Here is a 24,034-nt window from a genome sequence, read left to right as displayed (position 1 = left end):
GGGATTAACAAAGGTACCTTTCACTAAAGTGTGTTTGTCTGTGGGGGAGGAGCGAGCCAGTACTCGTAGTTTGGGCCAGATCTTGTCAATGCGTTCTTGTTCAATCTAGAAAATGAAACAAAACTCTAATAGAATCCCATAATACATTTCCAACGGTCTCTGAGATTCAGTATTTTGCTGCGGCCCACCTCTCCTTTTTCATTGCGTATCCTTCGGTTGAACTCTTTGCCCTCGAGGCAGATGAAGTCATCTCCTGGCTGGAGGATGCCGCACTTTGTGGCAATGGCTCGAGCTGTGTTGATGTTGTCCCCAGTGACCATCCGCACTGTGATACCAGCACGCTGGCATTTCCTGATGGCGTCTGGGACCTGAGGGAAAGCGGAAACACAATGTATGAGGAAATGCGTGTTTTGCATATCACTGGGAATATTTAAATTAAAGTTCAGGTTTTGTGAAATGGTCATTCATGAAACTGCAGCTCCATGCAGCTTTTATCTCACTGTTCAGGTTTAGATTTATAAAAGACTGTATGATGGAGTCTCACCAAACCACAGGTAGTTATTTCAGAGAACAAGCTGAGTGTATGCTACCTGCCCAGCACCAAATGGCAAAAAGCCAAAATAAATGAAAGAAGGGGATTATCGAGCTATCTACTGACTCAGTTCTATCTCAAACATCCATTTAGTTGTCTCACTGTTGAACCACTCCCTCAAAAGCCTCAATACCATAACTCCTGTATTGGTTCAGTATCTGAGTGGAGCCACTCCTCAGTTTCAGAAATGGCTGATGCAGCATCTCCTGTCATTCAATTTTCTTGCTTTACTCAGAGAGTCTGGGTGCTCAGCAGCCCAGTGGAGCGCAAGCGAACCCATTAAAGCTGCCAGTATGCTTCTTCAGAAGTGCTTGTCGGATGGTGATGCCGTGATTGGCCAGCTGTGCAAAGGTGAGAGAGGAGCCAGGGTTTGAAGATGTCTTTTAAGCTCTTTTATCATTCTTGACACAACTGTTTCTGTCACTGTTTGCAACAGCTATGACGGCTGGTTTTTCATGCCGCCTTTGATGCCAAAGGCTATGATGGCCTGCTCCTCAGATCAGGTATAAACGCTCTCAGACATTTCATACAACATGTACAAACAACATGTACAACATAACGTGATCCTTAGGGCAGCAGATACTAACAAATAACATCGAGCTGACAAAGCAGATTGTGCAGCTGAAAAAGCTGTGAGATGCATCATTAAAGGACTAAAAGGGCACTTAATGAGTTCTAGTTCATTTACCTTTTCTATTTCAGCATTTTTAAGTTTTTTACCAGAATAAAAACAGCCTTTATTTACCTGAATAAGAATGCCCGTCCATGTCTTTGTTTTTTTTTTTGTATAAATTCTGCAATATTCTACAAGTCTCAGTTGACTGTTATATATGCACCTACTGTGAAAGAGAATTTTCTCAAGGACAAACAGTTCATCTTTCATATTTCATTTCAAACCACAGAAACTCCTCACTCCCATTAGCACTAACTTTACAGCAGAGCATTCGGGCAGTTAGGCTGGTTTATCCAGAGCCGGCTGTATGTGCAAAAGTTGGCTGCTGTGGGCAGGAGTTGACTGCTGGAACTTAGAGAGGTCTCATTTAGTTTATGTTCTGCTTATTCAACAGTTGTTCGATAATCTGCCATAAAACAATAAAATATTAATTAAATTTGGAGAGGATTTTAGTAGCTGATTTTTATTCTAAATTCTTATGAATTTGGTGCTGGCTGAAACCTCTTTGGGCAGCACCAAAAAGTCTTCTTAGCAGCAAATATCCTGATGTCCCTACAAGCAAGTTGTATTTGCATTGTGAACTGTTCCTATGATTATATACTACTGAGTATAGTCTACGAAATTAAGTTCTCTGCACCTGTTTGAACTTAAATAATTGTGATATAACCTCATGCTGACGTGCGTTCTGACACAAGTAGCTACTAACCTCGGGCCTCACAGGGTCCTCAATGCCAACCACACTGATGCAGGTCAGTCCAGAGAGTATATCATTTTCATTGTCCCAGTCAGGCTCTCCCTCAGTGGCGGGGAAATCTCTGTACCCAAGGCAGATGGTCCTCAGGCCCTCTGAGGCCATGGGCTCGATCACTTTCTTAACCATGTCGTCTCGGTCCCGAGGGCGAAACACCTTAGACTCACCGTTTGCTGTCAGGATTTTGTAGCACCTGGGAGGTGAAAAGAGAACATATTAATATGCAAGTGTAGAGGAGAGGGCAAAAAGAAAGAGGGGAATATCCAGAGGAAGACACGCATTAAGACAGATATAGTTGAGATATATGGATGAAGGAGGAGAAGATGGAGAAAATATTTTAGATAAGATAAAGACTTAAGGGCAGGGTAGAAGACAAAGCATTTGAATGGTGAGCTGCAGTAGTGAGAAGTCACACTAAGCCTTCTGTGGGTTAAAAGAAGCCTGCTTGGTTAAGAGGCTTACAGAGTTGTTACCGGCTCATTTTCTTAGCGCCTGTTTTTAAGTCGCAAAGTAAGGGGCTTGGGTGGGACGCACTTGAACTTCTTAGCTGCTTAAGCCATTACACATATCATTTACTGCAAAGTCTGGCCAGCTGGAAAAAGTGAAAAAATCTACAAAATAACCTTTCATTGAGTAGAATAATTTACGTGGTAAGAACTGATCAGACTTCTTCCCTTCAGTGTGAAATTCTGAGTGAAACACGAATATAAACATAAACCAGGGCTCGACATTAACTTGTAAGTGCATTTACTTGCACTTGTTTTTCAGACAAGTAAATTCACCTTTCACTTATCCAGGCACAAAAGTTACTTGTCAATAACTTACAATTTTTGTTTGTATGCCAAACAGAATTCAAACGAACATACAGCTGAAAGCATGCCAGCTGTGTAAACAAATATGTAATTCAATGTATGACTTTGGTATATGTGGCTGCATGTAACTTTCACATTTTGCTGTCAATGAGGAGAGGAGTGTGCATGGTTTGTTGTCACAGCAGGTCAGCAGCCTTACATTTTTTTTGGACCATCAAGGTTACAATTTCACCTGTTTTGACATGAAAAGGAACAAAAAATAATAGTAATTGAACAAATGCCTATAACAATGACAAACAAATTCTGTTTAACTTTTTTTTTTTTTTTTACAAAACCTAACATGCACAATTCTCTCCTAGCTGACAGCAGGTTGAGGGAGGTGTCTCTGAAATGCTGACAAAGTGCCATAGTGGTGCCGCTCAGCTCGGCAGCTATGTGATGGGTGCCTGACAGGTGCTGCTCACTGCCACTGTCAGTAACAGCACTTACCGTCTCTGAGCTAGCTCTCCTCCCTCTCCAGTTAGCTGTGTTTGTAGCATAGCTGTTTTGTTCGGTGCTTTCTCTGGCACTTCGTTGGCTTGTGAAGTCTAAATGAAGCCTTCTATAGGAAAAATGTTTGAACCGAGTGTAGTTCCTACTTTATGGAAAACTTGGGCACCAATGAGGAGATATCATATGTAGCTGAATGCAGCCACCAAGAGAAAAAGCTCTGCACCCGTCATTTTTTTCCAGAGCACCCGCGATTTTTATGCGGCCACTCCAAGCGCTTCCAGTTGAAAATCCCTAATTTTTTCATAGAAGTGCTGGTGTCCTCAGTGCCTCTTCTTTAGCTACTGTCTATCTCGTGTATAAAACTATCACAGCAAAGGCATAAAGCTCATTATGGAGCAGATCAGCCACCACTGCATGTTGCTCGTGACTGCAGTGCTTTTTCCCAGACAAGCCAACAAGCCTTAATGTCAAGCCCTGCATAGACGACACCGTGCAATATAAAAAAAACATGAAAGCAGTTTACTTACTTTTTCAGGAGAATTTCTGAGGCCCCTTTGCTGAACATGCGGTAGCTGCCATCAGCCAACTTCAACACAGTGCTCATAGACTTGCGGACTGAGTTGAAGGTGTAAACTTTGTACAATTTCTCTTCAGGGATCTCATTTCGTATAACTTGGTAGTCGCGCTTCAGGTCTTTAGCAAAGCCAAGCAAGGCACATTCGGTCTTGTTGCCCACCTGCCTTGGCAGGCCCCCTTCTTTCTCTGGAGGCTGAAGGAAAAGGAGAGACGAGAGTAAGGATGAGACAGGAAAAGCAATATTCATAGTGTATTTTAGAGGCACAATGCTTTTCTCAGGCTTACCATGATCTTTGTAGTGTAGGCGCAATTGACTGCGATGCCCAGAATCAGCATGTCTAAGGTGGAGGAGGGGATGTTCTCTGGTTCTGGGACCTTCTTGAAGTGTTTTTCAGCAATGTAGGCTTGCACCACAGTCATGCGGTTCATGGTGAGCGTACCAGTCTTGTCAGAGCAGATGGCGGTGGCGTTGCCCATAGTTTCACAGGCATCCAAGTGCCGTACCAGATTGTTGTCTTTCATCATTTTCTGTAGAAAGAGAAAACAGTATATCAAATGAATAAACACAACGAAATTCAGCATGACTATGCAGAAATGTAACAGTATACTGTTTGTGCAGGATAAAAATTTCACTGAAATGTGTGTTAGGGCTACAACATTGAAATTAATACTTCCTTGAGTGGATAAACTTCAGCATATGGGATCATTGCCTAGCTTTTGGGTATCAGTTACTCAGTTCCCCTTGTCTTAATAGGCTAGCCTGATAGTTTTAATGGGCTAAAGTTAAAGCTGGTCAGCAAAGGAGAATTTACCTTAACGGAGTATGCCAGGGAGATCGTGACAGCAAGAGGCAGGCCCTCAGGAACAGCCACTACTAGAACAGTAACACCAATGATGAAGAATTTCACAAAGAACTGAATGTAAATGGGTGTGCAGTCCTTGACCCAGGGCAGATTCTGGATCCAGAAGGTGTCCACTACAAAAAGCACCACCAGGATGATGACAGTGATGGCTGACATAACCAATCCTGAGGGGGATGAGAGCATGAGAGAGAAAAGGAAGAAAAGAGGGTTATCAATCAAGCATATGGATATCATTTACGGCTTAAAGCAAATTTATTTTCAGACTTATTTAAAGTCACTAATTGAAGAACAAAACATATGAACCCAAATAAGTCACACTGGGTTGGGGACAACTTTCCCCAAATGTTTACAGTTAATTCTTCGCCTTGGCCAGGTGAGCTACGCAGTGCCCCACACTAAAGTGTCCCGACTGAAACCAAAAAGGCTAATCAAAAAATAATTCTAGGCATAAGTTTATAAAACCCTTAAAAAAACATTTGAACATCACAGAACAACCTGGAAATAGCACAAGGAATTGATGCCAGCCAGAACCTAAATTTTGCTTTCAGTTTTCAGCTATTATAGCGGCGCACTGCTGAAAAGAGAGAAAATCAAATCATGGAAACAAAAAAGCCAGCTCTTAGCCATGCCAACATAGGCGTACTAGTTTTGCCAGAGTTTTAAGAGTGGAGCGAAGTACAAATAAACTATGAGGGACATCATAAAGTTGCGGAGGAAAGGAGAGGGGCAGTGCGCCATGGTTGACACAGTTACATATTATAATTTTAGGAAAGAAGGAGCTTAACGACTTCTGATTCTAAGCAATTTAGTTATAATGTTTTGATAAACAAAACTTTGGTCAGCATAAAAACACATTATGTGGTTTATTTGAATTTAAAGGACATTTTAAGCACTGTTTCTTCTAAAAAGGGGCTTCTTCCAAAGTTTTCTGGTATTTTTCCTCATAAAATTCAAGCACTTTAAGCACCATGTGCAAACTCTGAACATTGTTACTTATATGACAGTAGTTCTGAACAGAAAGCATTCAGAAAGGTGAAGATGTAGACAATGAAATGGCCGTGAATGAGCAGATACAAAAATAGAAGCACTTAGCATTAAGCAGTGTCACATGTTTTTGTCCAACTCACCTGCTTTGCCAATCTGTACAGCTAGTTTGGTCAGTTTGCCCTGGAGAACAGACTTCTCTTTCTTTGGCAGGTTGGCTTTCTTCTTCTCCTCTGCGTCACCTCCCTCATCACTGTTCAGTGGCTGCATTTCCATCGCAGCACCGTCCTGTGCTTTAGCTGCAGAAAAGAAAAAGATGAAGGTGTTACATGAAACGACCACACACTTAGAATTTAAGTATTGGCCTTTACATGTTAGTGGAACACACAAATTTACTGAACACAATTTGATTCTCACAAAATGCAATACTGTGTTCAGTATCTTCATGTTCAAACAAATTCAAGGATTTATGGAGTGAGCAGCAAACAAGTCTACCAGTTGTAACAAATCAGCGTAACCCAAAGAACACACAAGAGCTGCAGTCTTTAATCAGGCACCACAGATTAGCCTATTTGCTTACATTTGCAAAACTGAAATAAAAAAATTTGCTCTCACACCAGTGAATGAATTATCTCCATGTGGTGAAATAACAGAAGTGAGAAAACTACATAGCCTGTAATATTTTAAATTCCTTTATTCCCTGTTATGGTTGTGTTAAATGGAAATGTTGGTATTTTAAAACCTGAAGCCTTTTTTCCATGTGTTTGTGTTTAAGTGACTAATGGAGACAACAGTATTTGAAATTGGTCCAGTACTGATACAGATCACTGCAGCTACAAGTGGCACAACAGGCTGCAGTAATCCTCAAGGGCAATTTTGACAAAAATGTCCACTTAAAGGTCCTCATTGTAGCAACTGACATTTTCAGATTGTTATGAGTGACTGGCAACATTATGGAAATGATCCTACAGAAAAATTGTATGTTTTTCTTTACCTATTGCTAATATTGTCTGTCTGTTATTGTTTGTAACCAAGTCACACTAAAGGTGAAGCATCATTCTGAAATCCAGCAGTCTTTCATTATTGTCGAGCAAAACACTCAGCCAAGACATCAAAAATCTTTCCTGGTGCTCCTCTCTCCAACTCTAACATTTCCACTGTTATTTTTCCAGCAACTAGTCACCTCTCGCGAGATTTCAGAAGGAGAGACATTTCATTTTTCTGAAAGCTTCTTTCCGAAATGTTGTCAAGACACTCAGAATCACAACTTGAGTCTGTGGGTGGAAAAACACACACTATGAGTGGACTTAAACTAAAGATGCACATTTGCCCGCAGGGATTACACTGCAGCCTGTTTTGCTGCTGCAGCTTCCTCAATGCTGGAGCAGTTTCAACAGTTGTCTTCATCAGTCACTTTAAAATAAAATAAAAAACCTTAGTTTCCCTTTGAGAAAAACAAGATGATCACCGACAGGTCTAGACTAGATTTGATTTGAAAGTTATTTGATTGTCTGATTTAACAGGTAATAAGTCACAGCAAGTTGCTTCAGAACAGCAAGACTATAACAGACTATATCACGGAAATATTTAAAGTATAACATAGCAAAGCATTACATCTCAAGATAACAGATGAAATGAAAAATGACTTCCAAGAGTGAAAGATGTTACATCACTCAAAAGTAAAGCATGGACATCTTTGCTTCCCTTTTAGCCATGGAACTTGGGAAATGTCACTGTAATTATGTTTGCAGTGATCTGACTGCACAGTAATTAGCTGCAAGATTTGGAAGTGTAATTACCATACTCCCACCTAGAGATTTAAAGAACAGGTTAACTGGCTAGCAGCACTGGGATCCGTCTGAGGAATCGCCTCCTCTTTCGACAGCGACCGCAGCAGTTGTTGCCAGTTAAATTCCCATAAATCTTTTTCATCTCTTCCTCAACATCCCTCTGGAGCCCCCCCCCCCTTCGTGTGCAGAACTGACAGGAATCCCAAAACCCACGTCTAACCAGGTAACCTTGGAAACGCAAAGCCTCTAATGGCAAAGGAGAGAGGAGAGGCAGCCGGCGGGCCAGCAGGGGCTGGTCACCGTCGTGTCACTCAACATGACAAAATCATTAGCTCTGCCGGGCTCTGGCGCTACCACTGCTGCTACAGGACCATTTTTCCATTTCTCTCATTTTTACTCCTATATGGTTTCTTGTGTGATTTCTGCACTCTTTTGTAAGCATATGCAGCCCATGAGCAATTTGCCAATGCTTAAAGCTCTGTTTACTACAGTGTGGACAGTAGCATGGTGTTTTGTGTGAATGTATGTTGCAGGAAGAGGAGGGGCATTAACTGCAGCTGCTGCGGACTGCGGCTTGTTCTGCTCTTACATGGCCTGTGTAATCTCAGTCTAAAGGATTACTGTTGATTCCTGGCAGGCAGAGGGAATCTGTGCACCAGGGACTAGCGCCAGGGTTGTGGTCACAGACCCAAGCACAACTGATCATAGTGTCCCAGCAGGACTACAAGCCTGGCTAGCTGGCTGAGTTACTGCTAAACAGCCTCATTATCATTGTTGTTGGTCTGAAATTGTGCAAGTCTTCGCCGAGGCAGCTTGACTCTGAATAGTCGGGATTGGGACATCAATAGAAATCAAATTGTGGGGGCCTGAGGGAGAGTCGGAGAGAGAGATGGGTGGGAAAGCAGATGTTCTGGCCCCAGAATTGTTGCATGGCTTTAATCTCCTCATCACTAATCGCTATAACTGGATTCAGTAGCACCTGCTGCTCAAAGCGCAATGTGCCAGGGAAGGACGAGAAAAGAGGAGATAGAGACAGAAGGGAGGGCCAGACACTACAATGGATGGGCAAGAACAGTCAGTACCAAGTGTAAACTGACGTGGGGACGTGCAGAAGTATGCATCTCCTTGTTTCTTTCATCAAACCACTGCAGCCAACTCTTTAACAAATGAGGCTTTCACCTATATTATGCCCATGCAGCTATGCTTCTGAATGGGGAGGAAGACACTGATAAGGCTAAAGGCTAATATATACAAGGTAGGGGCTGCTAAACTGTAGGGCCAGTTATATACAGTTATGTGTGTGTGAGTGAGTGTGTGTGTCTGTGTGTGAGTGTGTGTGTGTGTGTGTGTGTGTGGGAATGTAACTTACCTTTCTTACGATTTTCCACAGATCCATCCTGCTTCTTGTCTGTGGAAAAATACACCACGAAGTCAGTAAAACAACTGCTGGGCAATACACAGTAACTGAAATATTAAACCACTATTGGAAAATTATATGTATTAGATTAAACAAGTTGTCAACTACTAAATTAATCACCAACCAATTAATACATTTAAGTAATTTTAAAAAAGCAAAAAAATAGTTTTTCTCTTATTTCAACTCCTTAAATTTAAATGTTTTTTGTATTTTTTTGTTTGTTTGTTTGTTTTTGAACTTCTCTGTGACATCAAACTGAATATATTTGGGTTGTGGAAGAAGCAAGATATTTGAGGAAGTGACCTTGGGCTTTGGGAAACAACAATTGACATTTTTCACCTTTTTATGACATTTTATAGACCAACAACTAATCAGCTTGTCAGGAAAATCATCAACAGACTGATTTCAAGGTGGACACCCAAGATTAGTGTCACAAATTCAGTATCTGACCAAATATCCCCCTTTCTGTTCCTGGTTTATGAGTAAAAAGTGTTGTTTTTTTCTCAGATTATGATGTCACAATGAAGTTGACCTTTTGGATACGTATGTGTCATCATTGTTGCAAGCTATCTTCAGCCATTTGACTTTTCCACATCATCATTAAGACATAAACAAAAAGAACACAGGCTTATGAAACAGGCAGTCAAAGGGCGCAATAGTTCCCAATACATCACAATATATTGCTTTGCTTACAATTTGCAATATACTGAATCGTAACCTATGCATTGTGATGTGTAATGACTGTCAAATTCTTGACAAAACACTATAAATTATGTACATTATCATATCAGTTCTCTTGGATTTAAAAAAAATGCCAAACAGTAAACTACTGCTTTGATTTTATAACAAAGACAGTCCAAGTGTTTTTCTAGAGGGCTGTGGGAAACTAGATATGGCATTTTCACAATTTTAAACAATTTATAGACTAAAGGATTAATCAAAAAAATGTTTGTAAGGCTAATCAACAACTACAGCTCAGTCCTGAACCTTGAATCTGCTGTGCTCTCCTTGTTGTGCTCTCATAAAGGCAACCCTTACTTGTCTAAGCAGTGCAACACTGTGGTCTTAGTGTGCATGCAACTGTGTCAGCTACACTTTTATGTACACGCTGAGCCCTTTCTGCTTTCACTATAAAAAGACTTAATGAAAGATCTTTATGTGAGATGCAAAACTGGTGGTTGAAAATTGAGATGTGCGCACACGCATGTGGAAAAACAGAACCAGGAAGGGAAATAAGTATCAGGGATACTCACTTTTTCTCTGTTTCTTCTTCTCCTCCTTTTCCCTTTTCTTTTCCTCTTCATCATCGTCATCCTCCTCCCCGCTCCCAAGTAAAGTGAAGATAATTCCAGTTTGAGAGTTGACACCCACAGCAGTGACCACCATTTTCCCTGAGCCTTCCATTACATGGGTGCCTTTGGGCAGAGGAGGAAAATAAAACGTCAGTCAATAAGGGAGGGAAAGTGTATGTACAGTATCTGACTAAATGATTCACTTTGCTTCCAGGATTTCTTATACCATGTTTCTGTTCATACTTTGGCTTTAGCCACGCCTTCAAGGAGGAGAAAACAAATGCACATTTTTTTAAATTGAGGCAATAAATACAAAAACAATGGTGTGCTTGAAAGTTAAAAAAATAATTAATAAATAATAGTCACTGATGCAAATATCCTCAAAACCTTTAATCAAAGCCATTTGTGAGTCTGAGTGAATTAATTGAAATCTGAGACTTTACAATAGGGTTTCTCCATCCCTCTCAGGACACAAGAAAATCTTATCGATTTATACAGAAAAAACAAATAACAGAAGAGAAAACAAGCTTTGCTTAGCAAAAGAGAGTGGAGACAGAGCGAGCGACTGAAAAGTACAAAGCATTTAAAAGTTCTCTCATCCCTCCGTTAATTAGAGGATGCTTTCCTTTAATTCCTGAGAGTGATGGCAGAAGGGGTACAGCCTGTGCTGAGGGAAATCAAAAAGCAGTGGTGAAGTAATGTGTACACACGCGCGCACACCGAACACACACCGAGTGCACTCCTCTCTCTTGGAGGTGCGCCAGTAGAGAACCAGATGAACTAAACAAGTGTTGCTCCAGAATCCCTACACACTCCTTCTGTGGAACTGAATGGAGTGAAAACAGAGCTATCTGACGGTGTTTACGGGATTATACGCACATGGACTCCACACAGTAAAATTCAACCTATTACGGCTTTACATCTGGGGAGTTTTGGATGGCGGTTAATTGATTACACTGAGCAGCTGGACAGAGACGCCAAATCTCTTTTAATTCAGTTTGTTGCTTAAACCATTATTATAACAGCACCGAATACAAATAGAAATGTATCTCTGAAAGTGTCCTAAGAACAGGATGCCAATGTTAAACAATGTTTTGAAGCTTAGGGATGAAGGTGTCAGGACAGTGCTGTCATATGACCTCTCTGACAGTATGACTCTGGGACTCGGGACTCACTTTGTTGACACTGTTATAATTTTAAAACATCCAATTTTTAAAAATAAGATTAGGGTCAGTTTCCCCATTGACCTCTGTGTACATGTGACCAATTTTATAAGTCTGTTAAAAATGAATTGCTTTTTGATATAATGAAACTGCACAAGGGTTATCTCTCATTTCATTTTAATAAAGCCAGGAGTCACATAAAGCCAAGCTTTGAAGATGGTGTGTATTGTATTATTAAAATGAAATGAGCTCAGTCAGTTTTGCAGACGTCTACGAGCATTATAGAATATTTCTTAATGAGATGGCGGGAAAAATGATATTCAAAGTTGTCTTTTCAACCAAACACGCTTTCAAAAATTGTCACTGTTTCCTGATAACAACCAGCAAGGAGAGAACTTTTGAAAAATAAAGTCGAGGCTTCACGTTACCTGATAACAGCATTGGATCTTTTTCTTGTGTTTTCTTGACATGGTCCGACTCCCCTGTGAGTGAGCTTTCATCGATCTTCAGATCGTTGCCTTGGAGGAGGACTCCGTCGGCAGGCAAAAGGTCACCTGAAACACACACCGACAACACAGAACTTTAATTTGGAGGAACAATAGTGTACCAAAAAATGTAAATTGTGCAATTTGTCAATAAATCTTCAAAATCTAAAGCACCTTCAAAGGAACATTTTTATTAAATCAATTGACTTCTATTACACAGTTGACAATCTTGTCTTACCATATTTTACTTGTGCAACATCGCCGACCACGATCTCAGCCACGGGAATTTGGATAACTTGTCCTCCACGGACAACAGTAAATTTCTGTTCCTGCTCAATGCGGCTCTGGAGGCCCCTAAACTGCTTTTCCTTACTCCAATCATTGAACGCTGTCACCAGCACCACACAGATAACTGACAGAAGAATGGCGGCGCCCTCGATCCAGCCCGCTTCTGACTCATTTTCATCCTCCACACCACCAGCAGCCCTTCCACAGTCTGCAGAGGGACAGGGTGAATGTTAATTACTCAAGCACAATGAAATTCACAAATTGAGACAAATAAATGCAGCGTAAAACACTAAGAGAGGAGGATATTTTCATTAGATTTCACCATGATTACTACATAAATGAGGCAGCTCCAAGAGACTGACATTTGTCTGACACTCATTCATGAGAATTGGGATAAACCTTTTTTACTTTTAAAACCAATTTCTACTTTTCATTTATTCTGGGAAAATATGTTTTAAAAGATACAGGTCTTGGCATTAAAACCTTGTAATGGGCCAACCTCCCAGTAATTTAATTTTTCTTAAATAATCATTTTTTGCAGCTAAGGACTTGAATTTTTCAAATCTGTCAGGTACACAGAATGTCTTAGAGTACAAAACATGAATGCAATGTTAAATATTTGTTGCACGGAATAAAGTATTAAACTAGCTGTATCAGCTAGATAAAAAAAAGAAATTAATGAATATAACAGAAAAAAAAACATCTGACAGTGGAGACCTCTTAATGATGGAGTTGACAAAAATCTGGGGCACAGCCTCATTATAGTACATTTTCAACACAGTGTTCTCAGTGGGAATCATTAGTTTTAGATTTTAAAGGCTTTTAACACATTCTTATTTATTTCATGTATATGAATCATTTTCAAACAAAATTGAATTAGTTTGGTGGAAAAAGAAATAAAATTAAGTTTCTTTTTTTGTTGTTGGACAGGGTTTGTCCCAATTCTCAAGAATACACAAAACATGTTATCCATGTCCAAAATATTCAATTAAAAACCCAAACTTAAACAGGCTTATATCCATTAACATTAACATGAATCAATGAAAAGAACAGGAAATTATGAAGTGTTGTTGCTTACGTTCTCTTTCGGCATCTGGAGGTTTATAAAAAGAAAGGCCTAGTGAAACTATGGCTGCCACTTCTAGGATAATCAGTGTGACATCCTGTAGTGCCTCCCACACTAACTGTAAGAAAGTTTTGGGCTTTTTGGGCGGTATTAAATTTTCCCCAAACACTGTTTTCCGCTTCTCGATGTCTCCAGGCTGTCCACTTAGACCTGCAGAAAGACAGAAAAATTAGTTTATAAGACTTTCATTTTAAATCTATCTTGGAATCTATGTTTGATGACAAAAATTCAATATTCACATCAAATAAAAGAGAGCCTTAATTATGTGCCATGTAATCTGAGCACAGATGGATGCATTACTGTTGACATTTCAGTTCACAGGAGGAGAGCTTGTCTCAAAAAAAGTAAAAGCTGGTGAGCTATACTCTCGTCACTGGGCCTCCAAAAACATTATCCCCAAACGGAATCTGCATTTCTGACAGGACGCTGTGGAGGCGACAATGCAGGACAACAATGACACACATTCTGTGGGCATGTAAAACATTTTCACCTCTTTCAGGCGAGCAAAAGACTGTGAGGTCACATCTAATCCCGCAAATTGTCTTTTTTAAATACAATGACTCGTGAAGTTGAATCAGCTCTCGACTCACAGGTGCTTATGTATACTACTGTCCTGTTATAGAGTCATCTCTCTGACACATCGCACGTCTGGTTGGCCTGAGACCCATTCATCCATGTGCACAGAGAGCATTCTGCAGCCACCCATTCAAATGCCTCCACATTCAAGGCACAGTCATATATTCAAAAGGGCCTTCGCACATTTGATGATGCATGACAGTTTTTCAGTTCTATTCATGCCGACGGACTGTGTGTGGGTGGCTGTGTAGACTGGATGGAGCTGCGTGTGTGTGTGGCAGAAAGAAGGTGGAGCAGCACTGGGGGCCAGGGAAGAGTGACTGTGTGAAACTGCTACTGACAGGCAAACGGGGGTGAGTGGGGGCTGGGGGTGAGTGTGCAAGGGACTGAGACTAATACAGAGTCGAGCTACTGTCGGCTGAAGGGAAGCTGCACTCGGAAAAGCAGTGTCTTAATAGGGAAAAGGATCAGAAAAGTCAACGTATGGACAGACAGACACACATTCACACACACACACACAGACTAAAGATGTTGTCACAATAAAGGCATCTCTAACTTTGATACAGCATCTCAAAAAATATGACATTACGAATCCATCTGTCAGCTGATTACTGGCGAGTAGCAGTGATGCACGGGTCGACCTATAATCTGACATAACATACATACAAAATCTGAAACTGATTATTTAATCCGTTGTTAGAGTCAGTATTTTTTTTACTAGAATAGGTATCCTATTTAATTAATGTTCCACAATTCTCGCAAGTGTGCCATTAATATTTATTTCTATATAACTGTTGTCCAATGCTGTTCTTAAAAATAGTTTTGCAATAAATCAAGACATCATTATTATAAATAGGAGAATGCAACACTTACATAGTAATCATAGGGCTTTAACTACAGATAACTTTAATTGCCAGTTAATCACAAATACATTTTAATCAATTATTATGTAAAATATCAGATAATAGATGGGAATGTTGAAAAATCCCCAGAGAACACCTATTTTGTCCAAAACAGCTTAAACAATTATCAAAATTGTTAATTCATTTTCTGTCAACTAAGCAGACTGTTAAATATTGTGTTGCATGACGCATTTAGATCTAATCCACTTAGAACAGGGCCTATTTTTTTCGTCTTACACATTTCTGCCTATTGCAGAAATGCACATATCCCTATGCATTTGGGTTTTTTAACTGCTGTACCGAACTCGCACCAAACCGTGACTTTTGTGTACCCGTAGTAGTTCCATTGTTAATTGACATTACAACCTAACACTAGCACATACTTTTCTAAAAAGGGGGGTGAGAAGAATGACGATGACTCACCAGCGGAGCACATTTAAAAGGCTATGAGGTTTATCCTGCATAGCTGCCTGTTGCTGCTCCCTGCCTGTCTCTCACCGTCCGCTTTGATTCTCTACACCTCTAATGAAAACATGCTGACAGCTAATACCCCATTCAATTTTACACCACATTTCTCCTTTGTATTAGAGCAATAAACACAAGTGACAGAGGATGATCAACACGTCGTGCCTCCATTTGGATACACAAACAGAAAATAGGTTGGCCTTGGCCCCTCACATCATTTTAGCACCCAGAGTAGGTCCCAAGTCAAGCAGCTAATCATTAACCATTTAATATGGATGCTTGTCCCCGGCTGACCCCTCCCAGTGCTGTCATTTTAGCCAGCAGTGAGGGGGTCAAGGTAAGACTTCACTCACAATTAAATGAAATAGGGTCACAATTTCTCTTTTACTGCCTTTACATAACTGTGTGTAGGTAGAGATGTTCCATCTCACTGTCAGTACATAAGAAATCCTTCACTGGACAAACTGTTTTAAAGCAGTCTCATTTTCAAGAGCTATGGTTCATACACATAGTCCACCATTGTCTTGCTTGTTGCAGACTTCAAAAGAAAATGAGTCCCTAGCTTAGAACTCAAGGTAAGAACTGCAAGTATGACGATAGTGACTGAAGGATAACGTTGTGTGGAAGCGCGCTCCACTTTCATTTCTCCCACCTACACACTCTGTCTGAATGACATTAGTGTGTCATGACATTTATGTAAAGCTTCTATACAAACAGATGAAAGTCAGAGCACTGACATTGTGCTTTACACTTTCCGTAAGAGCTTACTTTATAAAGATTCATTTTCTAAACAGCTGAGTTGAATCAGATAAATTCAAAACAAAGTGGGTAGTACTTGTAGATGACCTGTGGTACACTTCCCACCATCTAACCAATGCCTAGATATCCCTCTCTCCCCGCTCTCTGCGTCGGTTCGCGGGCTGCTGCTTGAACTACAGGCTGTACTTAAACATTTTCCACCATCCGTGCTGCCAACAGAGCGGACAAAGGGTATACAGCTAATTAAGAGAGTTACCCACACCTCTCTCTGTCTCTCAAACTGCTGTAATAGTGAAAGCAGGAAATGGGTGTCACACCACATACTGCGCAGTGAAAACAGCGGCTCAGTAAATTAAGGTCAATTGATAAAACCAAGCAGCGCTGAGCAAATATGAACCAAGATTCTGTTACAGAGTTGTATATTTCTCACCTCAAACGTTTTCAGAAACATTTTTTAGCTCACTCTTTAACTGTAATACGAGATCACCGGCCACCGTGTTTCACTCCAGTCCACATGATGTCACTCACCAGCAGGAGCGTCTGGTGAGGAATAATGTATTCTGGTATTATGGAAATGTTAATACGATATTATGCTCATCAGAGTCTAACAAGGATAATTTGGTTATGGGAGTCTCCTTATTTCTGCTCTAGTTATAGTATCACTTTTATCATGTAAAGATTGGATTATTAGTGTTTGCACAAAGGTACCCACTAGGTAGCCAGTGATACACAGGGGAAGCCTTTTTGAAAAATCTTTCATTCATCAAGTAGACCAACAACACAATACTGCACCGAGAGACACACTGAAGAGAAATAAGGCCACTAAAATGCTTCAAGGGAGGTACATCTTTCACTTCTCTATTTTATGAAATTACTTGGCTTCTATCAAGGTTGGGTATCAAACTCTGCACTTTTGAGGTAGGATTGCAGCAGGTATGAAAATTGACAGTTTACATACCGTGCACATTTGCTTATCTACGGTATTGGAAGGAAAAATTGTGACAGGACAGAAAATCGCGTGTACATCTCCTTTCCTCCTTGACTGCCTGTCAAGCGTTTCATGTATGCTTACATTTAAAAAATGATTTTATGTTTTTGTAAATCATATATCATTTATTTTCATTTCTTTAAGGGTCACTGTAACTGATACGGTAACATTTCTGAGACCGCTGCAACCCTATTTTAAGGGTACAGATCAAATTACATCAACACTACAGAGTGTCGATTTACGATAAAGAGTTGGTGAACAATTTTAGTACGTGGAAAAGCATCTAAGTGAGAATCCTGGGTTTAGACAACATGAGGCAGCAGAAGCACCTGGGGGAAGCCATGGTGCTCAGAGGGCAGCAACGCAGCTCCGCAAAACTGCCGAGTTTAATTACAGACAGGATGCAGAAGCACCCCCGAAGAAGGCTTTGTTGGCTTTCATACAAGCCAGATCTATCTCTGTAACACTGATCTGCCTCAAAAGTATCGGCAAGTGGTCGATTGTCCTTCCTTTGTTATTTAGGCAATGGCTTAGTATCACTGCTGGACAAGCAGACACACATACACACTGGTGTCAACAAGACGACAGACAGACTGAGATGAGGATTAGCTCTGTGTGTGATTAGAGAAGTTGAACTGCATTTTAGTTTACTATCACACCCCTCCAGCTTGTTCAAAAATTACATTTTTGTAATCACAGAGAAAGTAAAGAAAAAGATACCATTTGGTTCCGAATTACAGGAACTGGTACATTTAAATGTTAATGGTATCCAGCCCTAGTTTCTATAAAATACTAAATTAATCTTTAAGGTTCTTTTTTTAAAACAAAAAACAAAAAACTTCAACTAGCAATCATTCTATGAATTACTTCACAATGCTCCTTTCTCATTTACAAGTGATTAGGGCATTTTGTGTGGTGTTGCACATAAGCAGATTCATTGCTAATGAGCAGGGCTTTGCTCAGCAAATGGAACAGCAGTGTTGCACTCTCATTACTATAGCATGAACATTTTACCCCCAAAATGGTGTTAAATGGATAATACCATGCAATTTCACAGAATCTGGTAAAACATTTTTGTTACACTATCCCCCTACTCGGGAATTCTGGGAAGACCACTGAATGAGACAACCCTGCACCTGGCAAGCCATGCTGGAAGCAGACTAGACTATGAATTATGGCCAAGTGTCATCATAAACACTAAAGATTGGTATCAGAGGGTAGGACCAATTATTAATTACTCAAAGCTGTACAATAAACATAAATCAGGTTTTAATTGTCATCTATTTGCAGCTGATTGGTTCCAAAAATCACCAAAAACACTGTTAATTACTAAATACGAGGAAAAACAACACACCAATTGTGCTCACAAATCACAGCTTTCAAGCCAAAGATTACAAGTAGATCAGTGTACCACCCCTCGTTAACTAACAGAAGCCTGGTCTGGCCATATGCTACATCCACTCACTGGCTAAACTCGTCTCAGCACATCATTTTGAATTCAGACATGAAGACAAGCTATCCCAGCCCCCCCGAATTACAAAGAGTAAACCTTCCCATTGAATGAGGGGGTGTGGTGTCTGCAATGATAGATACAGAGAGCCTGTCGCTTTTGTGAATTGCAGTCCAGTTGTGCAAGCCTCTCAGCCCACACTAGATTGGATCAATAGGCTGGAACCCAAATATTTGACTCCACTAAAATAGCAATCAACAGGGAATAACCGTGAAAGGGAAAAATAGGAGAACACTGTCAATACTATTGATGCAAAGTGGCCTTGCCCATTTGATAAGTCTCATTATGCAGAGGAAATGGAGGATACCATTGGGAGAAAATAAATGCTGCTGAGTTAGTCAGACTTGCTGAAAGTATTGATACAATGGTGTGTATCATTTTGTTCCTGTATTACAGCTGACACAGGGGTTTTCCTGGCTCCAAATAGGGTGGTGGTGGTGGTAGGTGTGCAGTGAAATTGATCATTTTCATAACATATTAAATTCATGCCAATTAACCACAGTTACCACTCAGATACTAAAGGCTTTAAAAAATATAATACAAATAAAAATATGCTAATTTACACCAAAAGTGCCCAAAATGTGAACTAACCCAAAAAATAGTTCACAGAATACAAATTAAGCCTTTAAACATAATAAAAATGTGGCCCCATTATAGGGTAGACTTTGCATTTAAGTTTGTTTTTATGAACACAGTTCACAGCAAAGGCAGAACATTTAAGCCTCCTGTACTTTATCATTCCCTCCTCATTGTGTCTGAGCCAGGTTCATTTTTCAAGCCATTGTGGGTGGTGTGGCTCTGTGTTTATTCTGTTTATTAGATCTGGGAAGATGTCTAAAAAGTGATGTTAACTACACAAGGGCCAGAATTCCATACCTGCTAAAATTAAACTAATATCAAAATTAAAATCAAGCTTTTCATTATTTAGGAGGAGGCTCCAAAATAATTATAAATAATAATAATTATTATTATTTTTTTTACAAAAAATAAAACAAAAAAAGTTGTAACCATTGCTATTTGTTGAAGCCTCTGTCAAAGCACTTGGTGTCAAAATTTGAAAGCTATAACACACATTTTCAGCTTGTTATGCGCTGAAAAAGACAGTGTTACAACCGTCCCAAGTCTCCCCTACTGTTTGTCCCTCAGAGCAGCGGAGCGGAGCAGAGCTCACCATCAGCTGGGAGCAGATCTGCATGATCATTCTCTGATGAAGGTTGGCATTTTCTCTTCCTCCTCGGCATATCTTAAGAATCACTCTCCAGTGAGGGTGAGACTTTCTCGGCCGCTCTTGAAGTTTCACTTTTGACAGAGACAATGATAGTTACCAAGCAACCAAGATGCAGCTGCCACTGCACGGAAATGAATTAAATTAACTGCAGCAAAATCTATATGATCATTATGACAACCTGTGGCCGGAATAGGTAAAAAGGATCACATTTTCTTTACCATTTGTGCAATTTGTATAAATAACATTCTTCTATTCCTCGCCTGGACTCCCCCTCGTCTCTCACTCTGCTGCTCTTCTCTGCACACGGCCCCTCCCGCTTCCTTGAGGCTGAGCAACAATATTTTCAGAACTGATCATTCGATCAACCATTTTGATTTATCAGGACAATGCCTGACACCGACAAAAGGTACCTTTCAAAGCCCTCGTCACAAAGTCCACTGGATTTTTGATCACTGCAGAAAATAAGAAAATTAGAGGCTGTAAAGCCATGTTTGGCGTGGTTCTACTTCATGACGTTCTGTAGTCTCTTTTAGCCACTGTCTTTTTTTTGATGACACATAAAAGCTTTAAAATTTGCAAGTGGGGTATATACTGACATATTTTATGTCGTAAGACAAAAGTATGAAAGTCTCTTAAGCTTGTGTTAACAACAGACCTTATTTAAGGCTTCTATCCCAAAACACATGCAAAAAACCCATTGACTTGCTGAAATGCTAACAGATTTACGGGTTTCAGGACACATTATTGGGGTTCTCTCTTTAGATGTCACTGGTATTTATCAGCGCCACCTCCAGTCGGCTTACATTGGCAGTTACAGAAATACAACATCTGGGTGGATGTGCTAATTTTAGACCCTTTGCCAGCGCTATGCATTGACAACTGACACAAAGTTTTGTCCATCTCAGTTCAAGCAGCTCTCGAACATTGTTCAAAAATGAGTTGGCAGAGCTAAAAATTAAAATTAAAAAAAAAAAAGTGACCACCGTAACATTTTCACTGACCTCTATGCTGTTCTCGAATGTTTACTGGTCTGCTTCGGGCCTGTCAGTGATGTTGAATGTGGCATACCAAAAAAAACAAAACAAAAACAAAACCAACACACACAGAATGGCATGCATTTCTACTGCAGGACCATGTACACAGCTCTGGTCTACCGACAATGGAAAGGCAGTCAGTCACCTATTTTCCATAGGTTTTCCCATGTTTAAGAAAAAAAAACATACTTGTGCTAGTTTTGGTGAAAAAAGATCTTTGCTGAGCATCTCTGGCTCCTTTAAGCTTTAATGCATCAACTGGTTAGGGTGCCCAAAAGAAAAAAAGCCAAAACACAGACATCTGGGTACACTTTGGTGTACAATACTATGACCCTGAGCTGTGACATTCAATGCTGAGAAGATGTGGTAAAAGGATGGGAATTTTATTGTAACAACACTCCAGTGATTTAGCATTGCTCTTTCAAACAGCTGGGCAACTCACGAGAGACAAATTAAAAAAACAAGAATGGTTGCAACTGATGCAGCAGAGGCTCAGATGTCTTGACTCATCGAGCAAGGTCATAAAAAATAAGCAAACCCCATACAGCAGTATGGTTCCCTTGACTCTGGACATCTCATTGACAAATCTGCCAGCTGTGCCAACCAATTATTTTTTTGTAAATGGGCTCTTCCTCCATCATATGGGCTCTAAAACCACAGATCCTACACTTCCAGTAATGCAAATCAATAGAACCTTTTCTTTAGACCCTCCCTGCCGGGTAAGCACCAACATCTTTCAAACTCCATGCCCTAAGTGCGTAATGTAGGCTTCCTGTCAAAATGTGTCATCTCCAAGCCCAAGCCAAGGTAGACAAAGTTGACACAAAGGTTGACAAAGCTCCTACAAGAGCCATAGAGAGCATTATACTACCACTTTCACAAAATGAGCAGTACTCCACATGTCATGACGAGTGAACTCATTTTGATGTGTGAAAACATGGTGGACTTCCCCTTTAAATCGAACATTTATATAACTGACAACACAACGGATAAACAAATGGAGAGAAAACTGAAACTTAACTGGGGCTCATTTCATCATGGTTATTATTGAAGCAGAGAAAGCCCCAGAAAAAAACTGTCTGCACGCACAGAGGAAGTGAACTCATACAAATAACACCAGGCCAACTGACAGAGCAGGTACTAGTGAGCCCTCTTTTCACCACACAAGAGGGATCCTCACCAATATGGAATCAGAATTTGTTTGAGAAGTACAGCAAAACCAGAAAGATTAGAAGATTAAATCAAAAAGTTGGCTAAAAAGCCTGCAATTAATGGCCGTCATGCTTGGCCTTTTATCTCATTTGTCAAACAGACAAAGGTGATATTTGAATAAGCCTCTGGCAGAGTTCATTATGACAATTTAGAAAGTGCATTGTGCAGCGTGCATAATTATCTCTTTTCAGACTCAGAGCATTGGTATGTTAATTATCAAAATCAATTTGAATCAGATCCCAGTGAATTCAAATCTAACTGAAATGGGAGATCTTAAATCCTTAGATTTTATGTGGTAGTGATGATAAGTTACATTTACCCTAATCCAAAAAAGACCATGCTGAAAAGTGGTCAAAGTAGAGTGGTACAACCGTGCACAGCTGCAACAGAGAAGTTCAGTCAAACTTCTTTGGGTGAAAAAAAAGGAGCTTGGAAATGTGGAAGGATTAGCAAAGGATTGGCTTAAGAGGTTCCAGAAATGACCAACCAACTAATTAGAAATCCCTTTACAATTGTCAAGCTCCTGTAATCTTAAATGATGGCTTAATTTCCCAAGCCAGTGACGAATGAGCTGATTGAAATAAGAAGTGTCAAAGCTCAGTGGCTGCTTACCAAGTGGAACAGCACCTGCTGCGAGGGGGGAAACAAAATGTGGACCTATTCAAGCTTATCAGTACAGCGCAGTTGCAATTAACTAAAGAAGTTAAAATAAAAATAGGGTAAAAGCGGCCTTTTCTTTGTAAAGATGTAAGACAATTTATCAAAAGATTTATTTTCATGAGGAACCTAGAAATAACCTAATATTCTCTCAGTCTAGTAAAAAGACGTCTGATGATCTGAAGACAGTAAACACAGACTGCTGACATGGAGAGTACAGATAAAGAGCGTACAACTATAGCAGAGGTTTAAAGTCATCTGATATAACATGCTTACAGTTAGGGTTGGGTACCAAACTCAGAACTCAAAGTACTTTGGGTAAGTAGGGCTGGGTGATATGGAGAAAATCAATTATTGAAATTTTTTTGACCAAATATCTCGATATTGAGACAATATTGTAGGGTTTACTATTAGTGCTTTAACAAAAATATATACACAATGGAGTATTTGCTAAATAATCATTAGTGACGTGAATGTAATGAAGTGGGTAAAGGCAAATAACGGCGCAGCATGAACAGTCTGTTAAGATCAGAAAATGACATCCCTCTACTGTAATGCAGCCTTTAAAACCAGGAATAGACAACACTTACAATATTACAAAATCCAAAGTCTAAGATGATATCAAGTCTCATATCCCAAAACCAATACAATATAAATATATCGCCTAGCCGTACTTCGAAGGGAACAACCAAATTAGAGTGGCACCACTGAGTAAAAGTGATCGTTAAATCAATCTGAGCCACATTTTATTACCTGAGAGTGCATCTGGGTGAGAACACAGGGTTCAGACAGGAGGTGGAAGCACTGCAAAGGTCTCGGAGCAAAGACACCACCTGCAGATTTCCCTGGCTGGCTAAATTTGGGGCGGTTCATGGCTGATATAATGGTGCTCCACGGAGCTGCTCGCTTTCCGAAAGGAGGCTGAAGTGCCACGAAGGACATCGAAGCCAGGAAGCCGGCCACGGTGCTCTGTCAGCTTCCCTGCTGCAGGCTGACAGTTTCAGCATCGGGCCTATTCTCTTTTCTATTTTCTTTTAGAAAGAGTCTATCATTACTGCTTTTTTTGACTGTGTTTTAAATGATGTACTCATTCAACATATTTATCAGCTTGTCTAAACAGAGCCAGAGAGAAAAGCAGACACACATAGTTCTTGACACACAAGCAAGCAGAGAGACAGACAGAGACTCAATGATAATAAAAGCAAAATCACTTGACTGCAGCTTGTTCAAAAATTTCATCTTTGTGATTGAAAAAAGAGTCAAGTACAGAGAAAAGGTACCAGTGGGTGCTGGTACCAAATTCCAGGTACTGACATCAGTACCAGTATTGGCACAAATGTTAACAGTTCCCAAAACTACTTTAAGTATTACCGTACCTACTCACACACCTACAGAACAA

At 40.1% G+C, this 24,034-nt stretch overlaps 1 protein-coding gene across 3 annotated transcripts in view; it reads right to left on the bottom strand.

Moving 5' to 3' along the window:
- atp2b1a (ATPase plasma membrane Ca2+ transporting 1a) overlaps nucleotides 1-24,034 on the bottom strand; it is a 52,096-nt gene that overhangs the window by 13,852 nt on the left and 14,210 nt on the right. For all 3 annotated transcript variants that reach the window (XM_088072357.1, XM_042511537.2, XM_088072358.1), the window contains exons 3-14: nucleotides 13,257-13,454; nucleotides 12,129-12,386; nucleotides 11,834-11,959; nucleotides 10,204-10,365; nucleotides 8,903-8,941; nucleotides 5,887-6,042; nucleotides 4,709-4,923; nucleotides 4,182-4,424; nucleotides 3,848-4,089; nucleotides 1,972-2,209; nucleotides 189-368; nucleotides 18-105 (exon numbers count right to left, since the gene is read on the bottom strand). In XM_088072357.1, coding sequence (XP_087928483.1) covers nucleotides 18-105; nucleotides 189-368; nucleotides 1,972-2,209; nucleotides 3,848-4,089; nucleotides 4,182-4,424; nucleotides 4,709-4,923; nucleotides 5,887-6,042; nucleotides 8,903-8,941; nucleotides 10,204-10,365; nucleotides 11,834-11,959; nucleotides 12,129-12,386; nucleotides 13,257-13,454 — 2,145 coding nt within the window. The remainder of the gene's footprint in view (nucleotides 1-17; nucleotides 106-188; nucleotides 369-1,971; nucleotides 2,210-3,847; nucleotides 4,090-4,181; nucleotides 4,425-4,708; nucleotides 4,924-5,886; nucleotides 6,043-8,902; nucleotides 8,942-10,203; nucleotides 10,366-11,833; nucleotides 11,960-12,128; nucleotides 12,387-13,256; nucleotides 13,455-24,034) is intronic.

Source organism: Plectropomus leopardus, chromosome 22, assembly GCF_026936395.1.
Source record: "Plectropomus leopardus strain MGB_pleo_1.0 chromosome 22, ASM2693639v1, whole genome shotgun sequence".
NCBI lineage: Eukaryota > Metazoa > Chordata > Actinopteri > Perciformes > Serranidae > Plectropomus > Plectropomus leopardus.
Note: the sequence above shows the minus strand (reverse complement) of the source record. Positions and strands in the feature narration are given on the sequence as shown.